The sequence below is a fragment of the Staurois parvus genome, unplaced genomic scaffold (genome assembly GCF_062004578.1).
Source record: "Staurois parvus isolate SC_StPar_1 unplaced genomic scaffold, SC_StPar_1.0 ptg000171l, whole genome shotgun sequence".
Taxonomy (NCBI): Eukaryota; Metazoa; Chordata; class Amphibia; order Anura; family Ranidae; genus Staurois; species Staurois parvus.
Window position 1 is genome coordinate 144,214 of NW_028317967.1, and position 14,990 is coordinate 159,203.

General features: G+C 41.9%; 1 protein-coding gene across 1 annotated transcript in view; it reads right to left on the reverse strand.

Moving 5' to 3' along the window:
* LOC149462683 (potassium channel, subfamily K, member 16-like) overlaps positions 1 to 14,990 on the reverse strand; it is a 50,310-nt gene that overhangs the window by 12,856 nt on the left and 22,464 nt on the right. The window contains exon 2 of the mRNA XM_089676531.1: positions 8,538 to 8,661. Coding sequence (XP_089532657.1) covers positions 8,538 to 8,661 — 124 coding nt within the window. The remainder of the gene's footprint in view (positions 1 to 8,537; positions 8,662 to 14,990) is intronic.

Genomic DNA, 14,990 nt, shown 5'->3' on the forward strand with positions numbered 1-14,990 from the left:
AATCTAACTTTTTCTTTTTTTCTTAACAAAAAGTCAAAGCACACTGGTATATTCAGTATATGGTCACCCAGCCACAGCAGCAGATGAAGATTCAACCGCCACCCACCACATGCACCTCACTTATCCAATGCACTGGGAAGGCAGGAAGAAAGAGCTCCAGGCTTGCATAGTGTAAAATCCTCAGTACAACTATTAGGGTTGCAAATACAGGCGTACCTCGGTTTACAAATTTAATGCATTCTGCGGGACATTTTGTATTGTGAAAAATGCATAAACCGAAACACGGTTTCCCATAGGAATGCATTGAGAACCAATTAATCCGTTCCGGAGGTCAGAAAAAAGTTTTAAAAAAAGTCTTTTATCTGTTGAAAACTCTTTAGAAAGTGCACTTTAAAGGCATAAATACTGTACAGGGACATGATTAAAACAAATCTGTAAAATGTATTGAAAACCAATTAATCTGTTACGGAGGTCAGAAAAAAGTAAAAAAGTCTTCTGTTCAAAATTCTTTATATAGTGCACTTTAAAAGCATGGGGCCAGCGCTATAAACGCTTTGTATTGTGAAAAAAATTCATAAACCGAGGCATTATTTTCAATGGATTTTCATTCATAAACAAAAAATTATGTTAACCGAGGCATTCATAAACCAAGGTACGTCTGTACTTACAAACTCATGAGAAATAATTGGCATTCAATGAACTAGGATTCCTGCAATTACTATCGTGTTTGGGCATTCGTGGTGAGCAAATTGGCCTCATTCAGATCTATGCTTTAGAGACTTCATTTTATATTTGTTATACTCGTGGGGTTCTTCTTTAAAGATTATTTTCTTCAGCTGCGTTCCCATGAAAAAAACTGCAGAGAAGTTGCTTATGTGTCTGAACTCCAGAATGTGTAAAGCCACAGTTCCTCCTGAAAAGAAGCTCATTTTGCTGATGAAACGCCCTCCAATGGACTGTTTAAAAACGGTTTCATAAGGTTTCAAAGAGAAGAGATCTTCTGCTTTCAAGACCAGGAAGTTCCCTGCCCATGGGTGGGCTCGATCAACAATCCGCCCACCGGAAAGCACCTTGGATAACTGGTAATGGACTAATAGTTGTCCAGGAATGGACAAAAAAGGGGGTTAATGAGCAAGTTGACCTCACACAGAGCTATGCTTTAGAGACATTATTTGATATGTGTTACACCCGTAGGGTGGTTCTTTAACCAATTCAATACCGTGCAATTTTACACCTTCCTGCCCAGGCCATTTTTCAGGTTTCAGCGCTCTCACACTTTGAATGACAATTGCACGGTCATACAACATTGTACCCAAACTAAAATTTTATCATTTTCTTCACACAACTAGAGCTTTCTTTTGGTGGTATTTAATCACCGCTGGAGTTTTTATTTTTTGCTAAATTAACAAAAAAGCCCTAAAAATTAAAAAAACAAAAACAAAAACAAAACAAAAAAAAAAAAACAAAAAACACTTTTTTCTTTGTTTGTTATAAAAGTTTGCAAATAAATAATTGTCTTCATAAATTTAGGCAGAGATGTATTCTACTACATGCCTTTGGTGAAAATAACCCAAATTAGGATGTATTTTTTAGTTTGTAGGAAAGTTATAGAGTTCACAAACTATGGTATAGATCTGAATATTGATCAATCCTGAAGTACTGACAGCCAATCTAATTTCTTGAGGTCCAAGAATGTCAGAACAGTACAGATATCCCCCAAATGACCACTTTTTGCAAAGTAGACAGTCCGACGTACTTCATAAGAAGAATGGCGAGTTTTTTGAAGTCGTATTTTTTTTGTCATAATTTTTTCAGAAAATGAAAAAATAAAATTATTTTCACTATTTTTTTTTATATACTGTCACCAGTGCAGTACAGCGTCATCATATAACTGGCATGGCGGTGATCAGGGACACTGACTGGTGACCGTATGAAAAAAAATATATATAATATATATATATATATATATATATATATATATATATTTATTTTTATTTTTTTAATTTTAAATTTTTTATTAAATTTCTTTTTTTTAAGATTTTTTTTTCATATTTCACTATGTCTAAAGTAGTACAATGTTACCATAGTAACATTGTACTACTTTGGGGAAGTGATCAGTATTTTGTTTTTTACACAATTTGCTTATAGCAAAGAATTACTTTGCTATAAGCAAGCATTTACCTGAATGACATTGATTCATTCAGGGTTTTTTTTTTTGTGCTTAGCTGTGATTTGGCCACAGCTAATCACATGACATGTGCATGTGATTAGCTGTGACCATTCACAGCTAGGCAGTAGTATACAATAGATGGCATGAATGAAGCCATCCATTGTATACAACTGTCATGTGACCTGCTGTGATTGGTCACAGCAGGTCACATGGTACCAGCAACGGGGGCCGCTACTCAGATCTGTCATCGGCTGTGTCTGAGGTACACGGACAGTGACAGATCGCGCCGCTGTGCGGCTCTGCAAGCGCGCGAACTGCGCATGTGCGGGAGGACATATGGCGGCCTCCCGGAAAGGTAATGCACTTTTGCAGACGCCATTTGGCCATAGGCCTGGCGTCAAATGGTTAAAGATTATTTTCTTCAGCTGCGTTCTCATGAGAACTGAGATCACATTATTCTTAGACACATAGCCAGCTGTGACCTCGAACGCCTATTAAGACATAGAAATGCATTGTCCAGCCAATTGACATGTAAACTAATTCCTATCTCTAAGCTGTACTAAAGCCAAAATGTAACACTCTCAATAGACAAGAGATCTCTCTTGCAACCATTCTGTGTGCGCATTTTCTCCCTGTGCACAGTAAGGGGTTAATATATTTTTACCAATATATATAGATTGCTTTTAACTTTACCAGTGGTGATGTAACGACTTCTGGCTCTCACGCATTTCGTCATTTGTGATGAAACACGTAGGGCAGAGCTGTAAATTGTGAAGTCACCACGCATGCACAATCACGCTAGGCCAGTGGTGGGCAACCTTTTTTTTCAACTGAGCCAAATCTCGCCAAAACCACGATTGAAATTTATTTTGAGAGCCACATTTTTAAAACTGAAAATACATCTCCCATATATTAATTCATCCCCCATAGTAATTCATCCCCCATAGTAATTCATCCCCCATATAGTAATTCATCCCCCATAGTAATTCATCCCCCATATAGTAATTCATCCCCCATAGTAATTCATCCCCCATATAGTAATTCATCCCCCATATAGTAATTCATCCCCCATATAGTAATTCATTCCCCATATAGTAATTCATCCCCCATATAGTAATTCATTCATTCCCCATATTAATTCATTCCCCATATAGTAATTCATCCCCCATAGTAATTCATCCCCCATAGTAATTCATCCCCCATATAGTAATCCATCCCCCATAGTAATTCATCCCCCATAGTAATTAATCCCCCATATAGTAATTCATCCCCCATAGTATTTTCATCCCCCATAGTAATTCATCCCCCCTATAGTAATTCATCCCCCCTATAGTAATTCATCCCCCATATAGTAATTCATCCCCCATATAGTAATTCATCCCCCCCATAGTAATTCATCCCCCCCATAGTAATTCATCCCCCCCATAGTAATTCATCCCCCCCATAGTAATTCATCCCCCATAGTAATTCATCCCCCATATAGTAAGTCCCCCCTGTGTCAATTCACTTACCTTTGCTCCGCGCGTTCCTCTCGCCGTGTTCCCACGCCGTTCTGGTCTTCAGGGCGGACTGTGAGAGGAGGAGTTCGTCACGCTGCCCCGCCTACATCCTGGCTGCCCCGCCTACATCCTGACAGCTGCAGAGTCCTGACTTTTGGGGTGGCCGCCCGAGAGGAGGGAGGGGGGCGGCCGCCCGAGAGGAGGGAGGGGAGCGGGCGGCCACCCGAGAGGAGGGAGGGGAGCGGGCGGCCACCCGAGAGGAGGGAGGGGAGCGGGCGGCCACCCGAGAGGAGGGAGGGGAGCGGCCGCCCGAGAGGAGGGAGGGGGGCGGGTGCCCGGCACACAGAAGAGCCGCATTTAAGTTTGTAAAGAGCCGCATGTGGCTCACGAGCCGCGGCTTGCCGACCACTGCGCTAGGCTGTTCCGATGGGGAAATTACAGCCTGCACTATAGCCACTGCCCTCTCGATTATCCACTTCAAATTGTTATTAAAAACAGAAAAATCAGACTTATCACTTTGGGAAAAACCCCACCTCTTCCTTTATGGACACCAACTCCTATTCCATGGTCTTTCCTTTACACCACTTGCTGCAAAATCCAGCTGCCACAGAATTCTGGAAGTGCTTGGATGTTTGTAAGCAGATGCAATTAGCCAATTTGCCACTACGTGGCTCTGTCCCAAAATAGTGTGGTGGAGAATTGTGTAATTGGGTGTTAGGTCCCCTTTTATGTAGTGGATGTTGTGATGATTGTGGCGTCAGACCCCCAGCCCTTTTCACCAACTCGTGACCGAAGGACTAGCCAATCTAAAACCGCGCTGTCACGTGCGTAACAATACTATGCTCAGCTGCACCCTGCACAAAGATTTTCCAGCTAATGGACCACAATCTATGTACCACAGCCTGAGAGCGATTGTTACTGGGTCAGGTTAATTACGCAATTAACCATTCACACTGCCACCACCAATTTTTTATACAGAGTAGGAGGAAACTCGACAATATTAGCAATCACACTATGATGTTTGAATAATCATCTGTATACCACTGTCACCACAGGCAGAGATATATAGAGGTTTAAAAACACCCAGTAGCGCTCTTCAGAGACAGGGATTCTTAGTTTGCATTAAAGAGCTTTAGAAACAGTTCAAACACTTTTCAGATAATAGGATTTATTACTAAAAAAAGGTCAAAAAAGGTGCAATAAAAATATTTACAGAAAAAGATGTAGCACATACACACATATATATATATATATATATATATATATATATATATATATATACATACACACACACACACACACACACACACACACACACACACACACACACACACACACACACACACACAGAGAGAGTAATAACACAGCAAAGAGATAACAGAAAGAAGTTTAGAGAGGTAGATACTTGTCGTCAGCCTTGGTTTAAGCAGATCAAGTTTCAGAGCAAAGGGTACAGTCTCCCAAGTTGAGTTGGTTCCGATGTTAAAAGGGAGATTTCTTAAACTCAACTTAACTCTCTGCTCCAAGCATAACAGCCTTTTTCTAGGAACTCAGCAGGGTGTCTCCTTGAAGCAGAGAACCAATCGCCTCATTAGGAGAGGGTGTTGTAGGCGGGGGACTCAGGTTAGAACCAAAATCCCTCACAAGTTATACCAGGGCAATAACCTTCCCTAGGTACATGTAACATTCTATCCACGGGTAGATTAATATGCAGAATCATCTGCTGAACGTCTAGATATCAAACATGGCATAGTTCACTATTTCAGCTAGAACTATATGCTTTCTGCTCTCCTGTAGACTTCAACTAGGGGGCGTAAGATATCAGGCGACTTGTATTAAACTGAGCTATCCGAATATATGCTTTATGTTTCTGTAATTATTTCCTACCTTGAGATATAAAATTATATGGAAAAGTGGGTTTTTAAATGTGAGTCTGTTTTACCGCTAGCTGGAATGTCTTTGAAGCCCAGTGAAGGACTGGTTTATGGCTTTACTATCCTTTCCAAGCAAGAGTCTCACAGACATACTGGGGCCAGGCTAATTGGGGTTTATAACCATGAAGCTGGGGCCTGATGCCTGAGATCTCTCAGCATCATACAGACCACTTGTCACTCAACAGAGAAGGAGGGGGGATAGGAGGAGGGAGAGAGAGATACAAGATGGAGGGTCTTTAGCAAGATGGATGACCACGTCCATCTCTGTGTGCACAATTGCTACAGATGTAGTCAGCTACTGACAAGGGCCCTTCATGGGGCTGGGGTGAGGTAGTTCAACACCCAGAAGAACTAGCTGTTTTCGCCCTGACTTGAGCTATGATCTAAGTGGATTGGGAGACAGATGCAAAATGCCTTTTAGGCCAGGCTAAGCGTTTTCTCAAATGAGTGAGTGTGGCAGCATGCTCTGCTGTGTAAAGCTATGGGTGGAGTAGTATACGACAGAAAGCACCCTGTTAATCTCGGCTGACAGAGCAGGATGCTTCACCTTTGGACTGTGTGAACAATGTGATAGGCCACACAGCAATCAGATCACACAGTTCCACCAGCACTGACATATCCACCACTATTGTGAGCGCTTACATTGTGATACAAGCCGAGTCCTTCCCCTGCTGTGCTGATTGACAAAGCATGTCTCCAGCCTGCTCCTGCTGCAGGAAATCAGCGCAGTTGGTCAGACCCAATTATTTGTCTCCTTGTAAGCCACGTGGTCAGACAGCGGTGGGGTGGTGGTTCACCTAACTGGCCTCTGCAATTTATATATCTCTCAGTGACTTTATAAGTGACATCTCTGTGTTGAGTTCCTGGTTCTATCAACATGCTTTGGCCATTATGAGGGGGTCCCATATTTTAAATTTTTTTTTACAGTATGTAGCAATTCTCCCAAAGGTAACACTTGGTATATTAAGTTCTCTGCTCTGTGCCTCAACTCCGATAACACCCTCAGCCCCTCTGGCACAACTAGTTGAACAGAAATTGCCACAAGAAAAAAAATGTAGCGTCACACGCAAAGATACCTTTGACTTGGTAGCGAGCCAATACCAGAAAATTAACATTTAGTGGTAAAGGAACTCAAAATATTGGAATGGGTTGGAGTAAATAGTGGTTTGAGTGCAAATATACAGAAGGTAGGCGTAGACAGCCTGCTAGACAGTGTAGTCACTATACCAAAGCAACTTACATAAGGAGTTATGTATTGTAGACTATTGTAGACTGGAATTAAAACACAAACTAGCAGGATCGGTAGTAGACAGAGAACATAAACATTGACTGTTTTGTGACTAGGGATATTGCAACTACTTAGGGTGCACCCAAAGAAAGACTGTGCGATACCCCTAGGAGGCACTAAGCAACTAGCAAATTTCTCTATGTGGCAAATATAAATGGATAGTCTTTAGTTCTAGTTCTTCAGCTGGCTAATGTTGGGGCCCGATCATACCATTGGTGCACATGAGAACAGTCACAGAAATGCTAGAGCTCTACAGGCTTTACAGTTATAGTGAGGCCTGCAGGTAGTAACAGACTATAGGACACGCAATTTGATGCCCTGGTTCAGAGTGGTTCTGGACCTTGGCTCACCCAGCATTACCGCTTTAGTGTCGGTGCAGCACTAAGCGCTCGGTGGTGGTAACACAGTCCCAGTCTCCTCACTCTCTAATAGTCTCTCTCTCTGGTCCCAAAGTGGTATTCCCAAGGCCTCAGCTCTAGACGCAGGCAGGTCTGACACCAGGGATGTGTTCACTCCCTCTTCCTACAGTAACAAACCATATGTTTCAAAGGAACAGCCCAGGAAGATACTGTTTTCCTCTCCTCCTCAGTCTTCTGAGAGATGTAGTCCATTGGGGAATGAGGGCCTGAATAAGTCTCCCTGTCTTGACTTCAACTCCCACCAACCACTGCGGCCAGCTTCACAGTTCATTGGGTGCTTCCGGCACTCAAGCTCCCTCTGCTGATGGAGTCAGTAGCACATTGAAGTGCAGCTTGTCTGTTTGCGTCCAGTGCACAGGTAGCTACTAATAATGTCACGGCTTGGTTCTTGCAGCCTAGCACTTGCTACACTTATTATGAAGGATGCAAGCATAGATAAAGGAAAACAAAATATGGGCAGGAACACTTAAAACTTACAGGTGGATAGGAACTACAGCAGAGAAATCTCACATAAGTCAGTAGCTGACTCGTTCAAAATTAGCACTTGTGTAGACCGTTTCTTCAAAGTGGTATAAACTCCACTTTTTTTCTTTTTTATTAACGGGCCCTCTTAGTGGTTTATGTCAAACTGTGCTAGCATGCACCGCATATTAGCATGTTATGACAGACTTACTTCCATCTGCGCCCAGTCTTCCTTCCAGGTTCGATCTCTCGGCTATAATGATGTCACGCCCACAAATGCACATAGGAGTCACTTCATCACAACAGAGTAGTGCCTTAAATGCATGCTGAGCTGCGCATTCGTGGCAGTGTACACATTACAACTGCTAGGCAAAGGGAAGCATTTATGGCAGAAGAGACAGATCTCTTCCGTCATAGTATCCCTATTTATCAGTATTTTTTTTTTTTTAAGCGTTTAATACCACTTTTTCCCCTAGTTTTACCCTTTTAACATGCACGTTAGCACGTGTTAAAAGCTTACCCACTATAGGTCTGTTTCATATTCAGAACAGTTTCAGAGATTAGATAAGCCCTGAATATGATCACATTTCTGATATTTATGATATATGCAGCTAAAATGTGACTCAAACTAAGTGTGCACAAATTATTTCCATATCACTTAAATGGTTAATTTATTGACTAATTTGATAAGAATAAACTGGAATATAGCAGTTAACGACTGTACCACTGAAGAGAAAAAGCAGCAACAAAAAGTGCAGATCTTACCTATAGTGGTAACCACTGTTCCAGCGAAAAAGAAGGCACTGCCAAAATTCCAGTTAGTGTGGAGGCGGCTTGATGTTCTGTTCTCTAGAGGGTTTAACCCCTGTTTGACTGCTTCTGTAACAACCTGATTTAAAAACAATTTTAATGGTATTCACTGCAAATTAATTTATGAAATACTATAGGCTCAATTCACAAAGCTACTACACCAGCAAAAGGATAGTTTAAAAAAAAAAAAAAGTCATTTTCAGTTCAATGAAAATTAGTCTTTATATATACTGTATATCAAACTGTGCACGGCTATAACAATCCTACCTACAGTTGTGTTCAAAATAATAGCAGTCAGACATCACTAACCTGATCAATCACTGTTTTTGGTAGAAATTATATTACTACATGGCAAAAAATTTACTAGCAGGTGTAGTAGAGTAATAGAAATACAACACACCCAACAGTCATGACATGCATGCTGCTGATTCTGTGTAATTGAATCACTAATTGAAAGGGGCATGTTCAAAATAATAGCAGTGTGGAGTTCTATTAGTGAGGTCATTTATTCTTTGAAAAACAGGTGGCAATTATTGCCCTTATTTAAGGAAGGAAGGCAGCAAATGTACATGCTGGTTACAGTGCATTTCTCTCTGAAATTCTGAGGAAAATGGGTCGTTCCAGACATTGTTCAGAAGAACAGCGTACCTTGATTAAAAAGTTGATTGGAGAGGGGAAAACATAAAGAAGTGCAGAAAATGATAGGCTGCTCAGCTAAAATTATCGCAAATGCTTTAAAATGACAACCAAAACCTGAAAGCCGTGGAAGAAAGCGAAAAACTACCATTCGAATGGATAGAAGAATAGCCAAAATGGCAAGGACTCAGCCAACAATCAGCTCCAGGAAGATCAAAGAAGGTCTAAAGTTACCTGTGAGTACTGTTACAATTAGAAGACGCCTATGTGAAGCCAAGCTATCTGCAAGAAGCCCCCGCAAAGTCCCACTGTTGAAAAAAAAGACGTGCTGAAGAGGTTACAATTAGCCAAAGAGCACATTGACTGGCCTAAAGAGAAATGGCGCAACATTTTGTGGACTGAGGAAAGTAAGATTGTTCTTTTTGGGTCTAGTGGCCAGAGACAGTTTGTCAGACGATCCCCAAACACTGAATTCAAGCCATAGTACACTGTGAAGACAGTGAAGCATGGTTGCGCAAGCATCATGATACCAGGGATCATGGATCAGTTTGAATACATCAGAATACTTGAAGAGGTCATGCTGAAGAGGAAATGCCTTTGAAATGGGTGTTCCAACAAGACAATGGCCCCAAACACACCAGTAAACGTGCAACATCTTGGTTCTAGACCAACAAGATTGACGTTATGGAGTGGCCGGCCCAATCCCCGGATCTTAATCCAATAGAAAACTTGTGGGGTGACATCAAAAATGCAGTTTCTGAGGCAAAACCAAGGAATAGAGAAGAACTGTGGAATGTAGTCCAAACATCCTGGGCTGGAATACCTGTTCACAGGTGCCAGAAGTTGGTTGACTCCATGCAACACAGATGTACAGCAGTTCTCAGAAACAGTGCTTATACAACTAAATATTAATTGATTCAAAGGTAAGCAAAATCTTCAAACATTTTTCAGTTTATATAGTGAATGTTTGAGTTTGTAAAGAAGAATACAAACACTGCTATTTTTTTGAACAGTCTAATATTCCCTTTTCTTCAATTTTTTTAGAGGAACAACACAAATTTGATATATTTTTCTTCATGTTTTGATTTGGAATAGAATGTGTAGTGTTCCCAATGCATTTGTGTGTATGGAAATAAAAGCTATTAGAAGGTTTTGAGCTTTATTCACTTTTTTCAACACACTGCTATTATTTTGAACACAACTGTATATACAATGGGTACTATTTGTCAGATTCCACCCAATAAATGTGTGTTACCCTACAAAATAAATAAAAATAAAAATGGTGTAGCACTTTTATAGCAAATATCAAACATATATACAATGCTAAAATAAATTTTACCACCATGTACATATACAACTTAGGATAAATTATGTCCCATGTGCAAAAATATCTCTCAAAACTTGCTGTATATCACTTTAAACAATTCCACTATTTCCACCAAAATGTGTCCATTCCACCACTTCTCCACAATAGGTGCTCCACTTCCACCAGATGTGCTCTCACCTGATATAGTTGACCCACATGAAAATGCAAGGTCAAGTATGGCGTGTATCCCTTTTAAATGGGATCTTTATTTGCTCCGCACTGCTCTCAGCAACCCTTCAAAACCGGGACCCTCATCATGCAATGGTTAATGGCACTGAACCTTTTGCAGTTTTCAACATCAATTTCCCTTTAAGATGACCTTCAATGCTTCCAGTTCTCTCGCTCAGGTCTGCTACTCAGCAACATATAAAAAGGAACACACCCCAAAGTGCTTCAACTTTAAAATGTATTCACTCACTCCAAAAAATGAAATTCACATTAGCATGTGCAAAAATTAATTACCGAGCTCAAGAATAAATGTATATGAAAATCACCAATATTTCACTCTAGTTTAATTACATCAGATACTGTTCCTCCTCGGTACTCCTTGCGTGATGACGTCATCTACATAAGTCCTGCCTCTACATGTTTCCTCACAGGGTCATGTGACTTCCTCACGTTTTAGTATTGTATATTTGATATTTAAAATATAAGCATTATACCAATTTTATTTTAAGTTCTTGAAAAATTAGTGTCGCTCGGCTAGAAATAAATGGTCTTTATTCTTGTGCCAAGAGCCTGTTCAGACATAACGTGCATTAAAATTATCAAAAAAATGGATGTGCATTGCCTTCCATTGACCCACATTTCTATGAACATTAAATTGCTATGCAGTTTGCAGATTATTTCCTCCAACATCACATCATTTGCCAGTTTGTGGGTTGAGCAAAGTAGTGAGGGAGAAAAATAGAGAGAGAGACAGAGACAAAAACACACCTTTGTTCTGGAGAGGCATTGGTAAATGGATTGTCTAGAGCAGTGGTTGGCAAGCCGCGGCTCTTTACAAACTTAAATGCGGCTCTTCTGTGTGCCGGGCGCCCGCTCCCCTCCCTCCTCTCGGGCGGCCGCCCCCCTCCCTCCTCTCGGGCGGCCGCCCGCTCCCCTCCCTCCTCTCGGGCGGCCGCCCCCCTCCCTCCTCTCGGGCGGCCGCCCCAAAAGTCAGGACTCTGCAGCTGTCAGGATGTAGGCGGGGCAGCCAGGATGTAGGCGGGGCAGTGTGACGAACTCCTCTCCTCTCACAGTCCGCCCTGAAGACCAGAACGGCGCGGGAACACGGCGAGAGGAACGCGCGGAGCAAAGGTAAGTGAATTGACACAGGGGGGACTTACTATATGGGGGATGAATTAATATATGGGGGATGAATTACTATATGGGGGATGAATTACTATACGGGAGATGTATTTTCAGTTTTAAAAATGTGGCTCTCAAAATAAATTTCAATCGTGGTTTTGGCGAGATTTGGCTCAGTTGAAAAAAAAGGTTGCCCACCACTGGTCTAGAGTAACAGCCCTATTCATGGCGATTGCACTAGCTACATTCAGATGAATGAGGAGCTTGGGGTAAGCCAAGGGGCACTATTGAGTGCATCCATTGCTCACGCAAAGTGTGAGTAAAGCACACTCATTATTTCTATAAACCCTGCCATTGACACACCTCAGTATTTGTCTTTCCACTTTTCTCTCTACTTCTGAGCTGGTTGCAGTATGGGTCCTTGTAAGGAACAAAAAAAAAGAGTAAAAATCTTTTTCTCAACTTGACCTGTTGTGCATCTACCGGGATTTATGTGCGTGGAGTTAAAATGCATGCATGTAGCATAATAACGCACCATACCACACATGACACCAGTGTTGTGTAGTGAAGAGGACACAGAAAACAATTGTTTTTCTATGTATCCTTGTGGTGACTTGCCATCTTCCAATGTTGTAATACGCAGGTCACTGTAGTAGTATGTATGAACGGGTCCCTAACTGGGATTGGGAGTACGTAGGTCACTGTAGTATGTATGAACAGGTCCTTAACTGGGATTGGGATTATGTAGGTCACTGTAGTATGTATGAACAGGTCCTTAACTGGGATTGGGAGTACGTAGGTCACTGTAGTATGTATGAACAGGTCCTTAACTGGGATTGGGAGTATGTAGGTCACTGTAGTATGTATGAACAGGTCCTTAATTGGGATTGGGAGTACCTGCTGAGGCTAGGTTCACACTTGCGTGTGGGCTTGAGAACCCTTTCATTTAAAGGGGCTGCTGTACCCCGGGACACGCAGGAAAGAAGTCCCTGCACTATTTCTTTTAAATCGGAGCCCGCACTGAGGTTCTCAATACAGTTACGATTTCCAGTGCGGGTGACGTGCCTTTTGGATTAATGGCACCAGCTCGCGGGTCCCGCATTTCTCTTTGTGGGCGGTTGTGACGTCCAGTATTTGTGCGGGTCCCACAACAGCACCAATTGCATAGATGTCAACAGAGCCTGACTCTGCCATCAGCAAAGCTCATGCTTCCTGCTGATTGGAGAGCTAAATATCTTACTGAACAGATGGGGGCTTGTCGATGACAGACAACTGCTTACACGTAGAGAACAAGGGTCCTCCTATGCAGCAATCTAGAAGGGGGCAGGCTTTTCTACTCAGGCTGTGGCTAGTTTTCTAATGAAACCAGGCCGTGAGACTTTGTTTTGGAATGTATTTAGCTAAAATGTAAACTAAAAGTTTAATTAGACTTTCAACTGACAAGAACAACATCTGATGGTTATCTTTCCATCTTCGAATGTAGAGTCCCAGTGCACATACTATAAATAAAAGGAAAGGACTCTATAAATAACAAATTAATGAAGGGTTGTGTCAAATGTTCTGTGCTGGACTCATTTGCATCTAAACATTTGAGCAGAAAATAATTTTTATGCAGCTTGCAGCCAAGAAAATGTTTTGCTTATACCCAAATATGTACCATGAGTGCATGCAAAGTTAATAAATGTTGCTTCATCCCAGCTATGCCTTTATATTGAGAGTAGACAGCTCCGGAGTCTTGCAAGCCATGTTAGGTATTCCCAAAACCAAGTTCTAGGAGTTTGCTCTTTTTATCAGTTGCTGAAAGCTGAAGTCCCACAGGTTGTTGTTAAAGTGATACTAAAGCAAAAAACAGTTTTTACCTTAATATGTTCTTTGCATTAAGGGTAAAAAAAAACTTTTAGGGCCATTTCACACTACAAAAATGCACTCCGGATACGTTTTTACAGTTCCCACCACATTGAGTTTTGGTGCAGTTTTGATGCAGTTTGCCATGTTCCAGTATGGTTTCGGTGCAAAAAAAATGCAGCATGTTCTACTTTTTTTTTGCACTGGAAACTGACTGCACTACTGTGAACTAGGGCCATTAGAATACATGGGAAATACTGTGCATGCATTTTTAATGCAGAAAAAAAAAGTGCACTGAACTGCATTTAGTGTGAACTAGCCCTTATACATCTTTGCCCCCCCTTCCCTGTCTGAAGGGGAGGGGAGAATTGATCCTGCAGTGTGCTTGGCTGCATCTCTTCTCCCCTCTTCGTCTTCACACAGCACTTGAGCAGGAGCCATGGTCTCTTGCTGCCATCAATAAAATGCAGTTTGGAGGAATTGGGGTCAAATCCCGCTGTGTAAGTTTATGGAGCGCGGCTCCAAAGACACACAGCTCTGGAACATGGAGACACTGTATGCCTGCATAGCAAACAGCTTGCTATGGGGACACACAAAGAAGAGGAGGAGCCAGGAGCGCTGCCAAGGGACCTGAGAAGGAGGAGGATCAGGGCCACTCTGTGCAATACCACTGCACAGAGCAGGTGAGTGTAACAGGTTATCTTAACTGCTTCCTACCCACCCGCAATGTACTACAGACAGGCGGCAGCTACAGGCAAAGCGACATACGGGTAGGTCGCTCTGGCTGTACTAACACAGCGCTCCCCACCCACGCCACAACTGCTGGAATGAAGATCCCGGATAACAGGACCCGGTGATCATGTGATCAATATGCGATCATATGATCACAATGTTAGCAAAGCTGCTATGAATCATTGTGATTCATAACAGCTCTGTGTCTCTTGTTAGTGAGCTGTGATTGGCCCACAGCTGTCACATGATACATGGAGCCAATCACAGCACCCTGTACCATGTGACCAGTTCCACCCAATCACAGATCACTATCTTGAACTGTCAAAAACTTAACTCATTCATGACAGTTCATGGTTGAGTTAGGTTCATGACAGCAAGCTTTGCATTGCAGGAGAACTGATCTTTATTTTTCCTGCAAAGCAAAATGTAAAAAACAAACACATGTTGTATCCCCATACTCAGGAAAAGTAGAAGAATGTGTTTTGGGGTGTTATTCCACATATACCCATGTCATGCTTGAGCAATATATCATTTAAGTG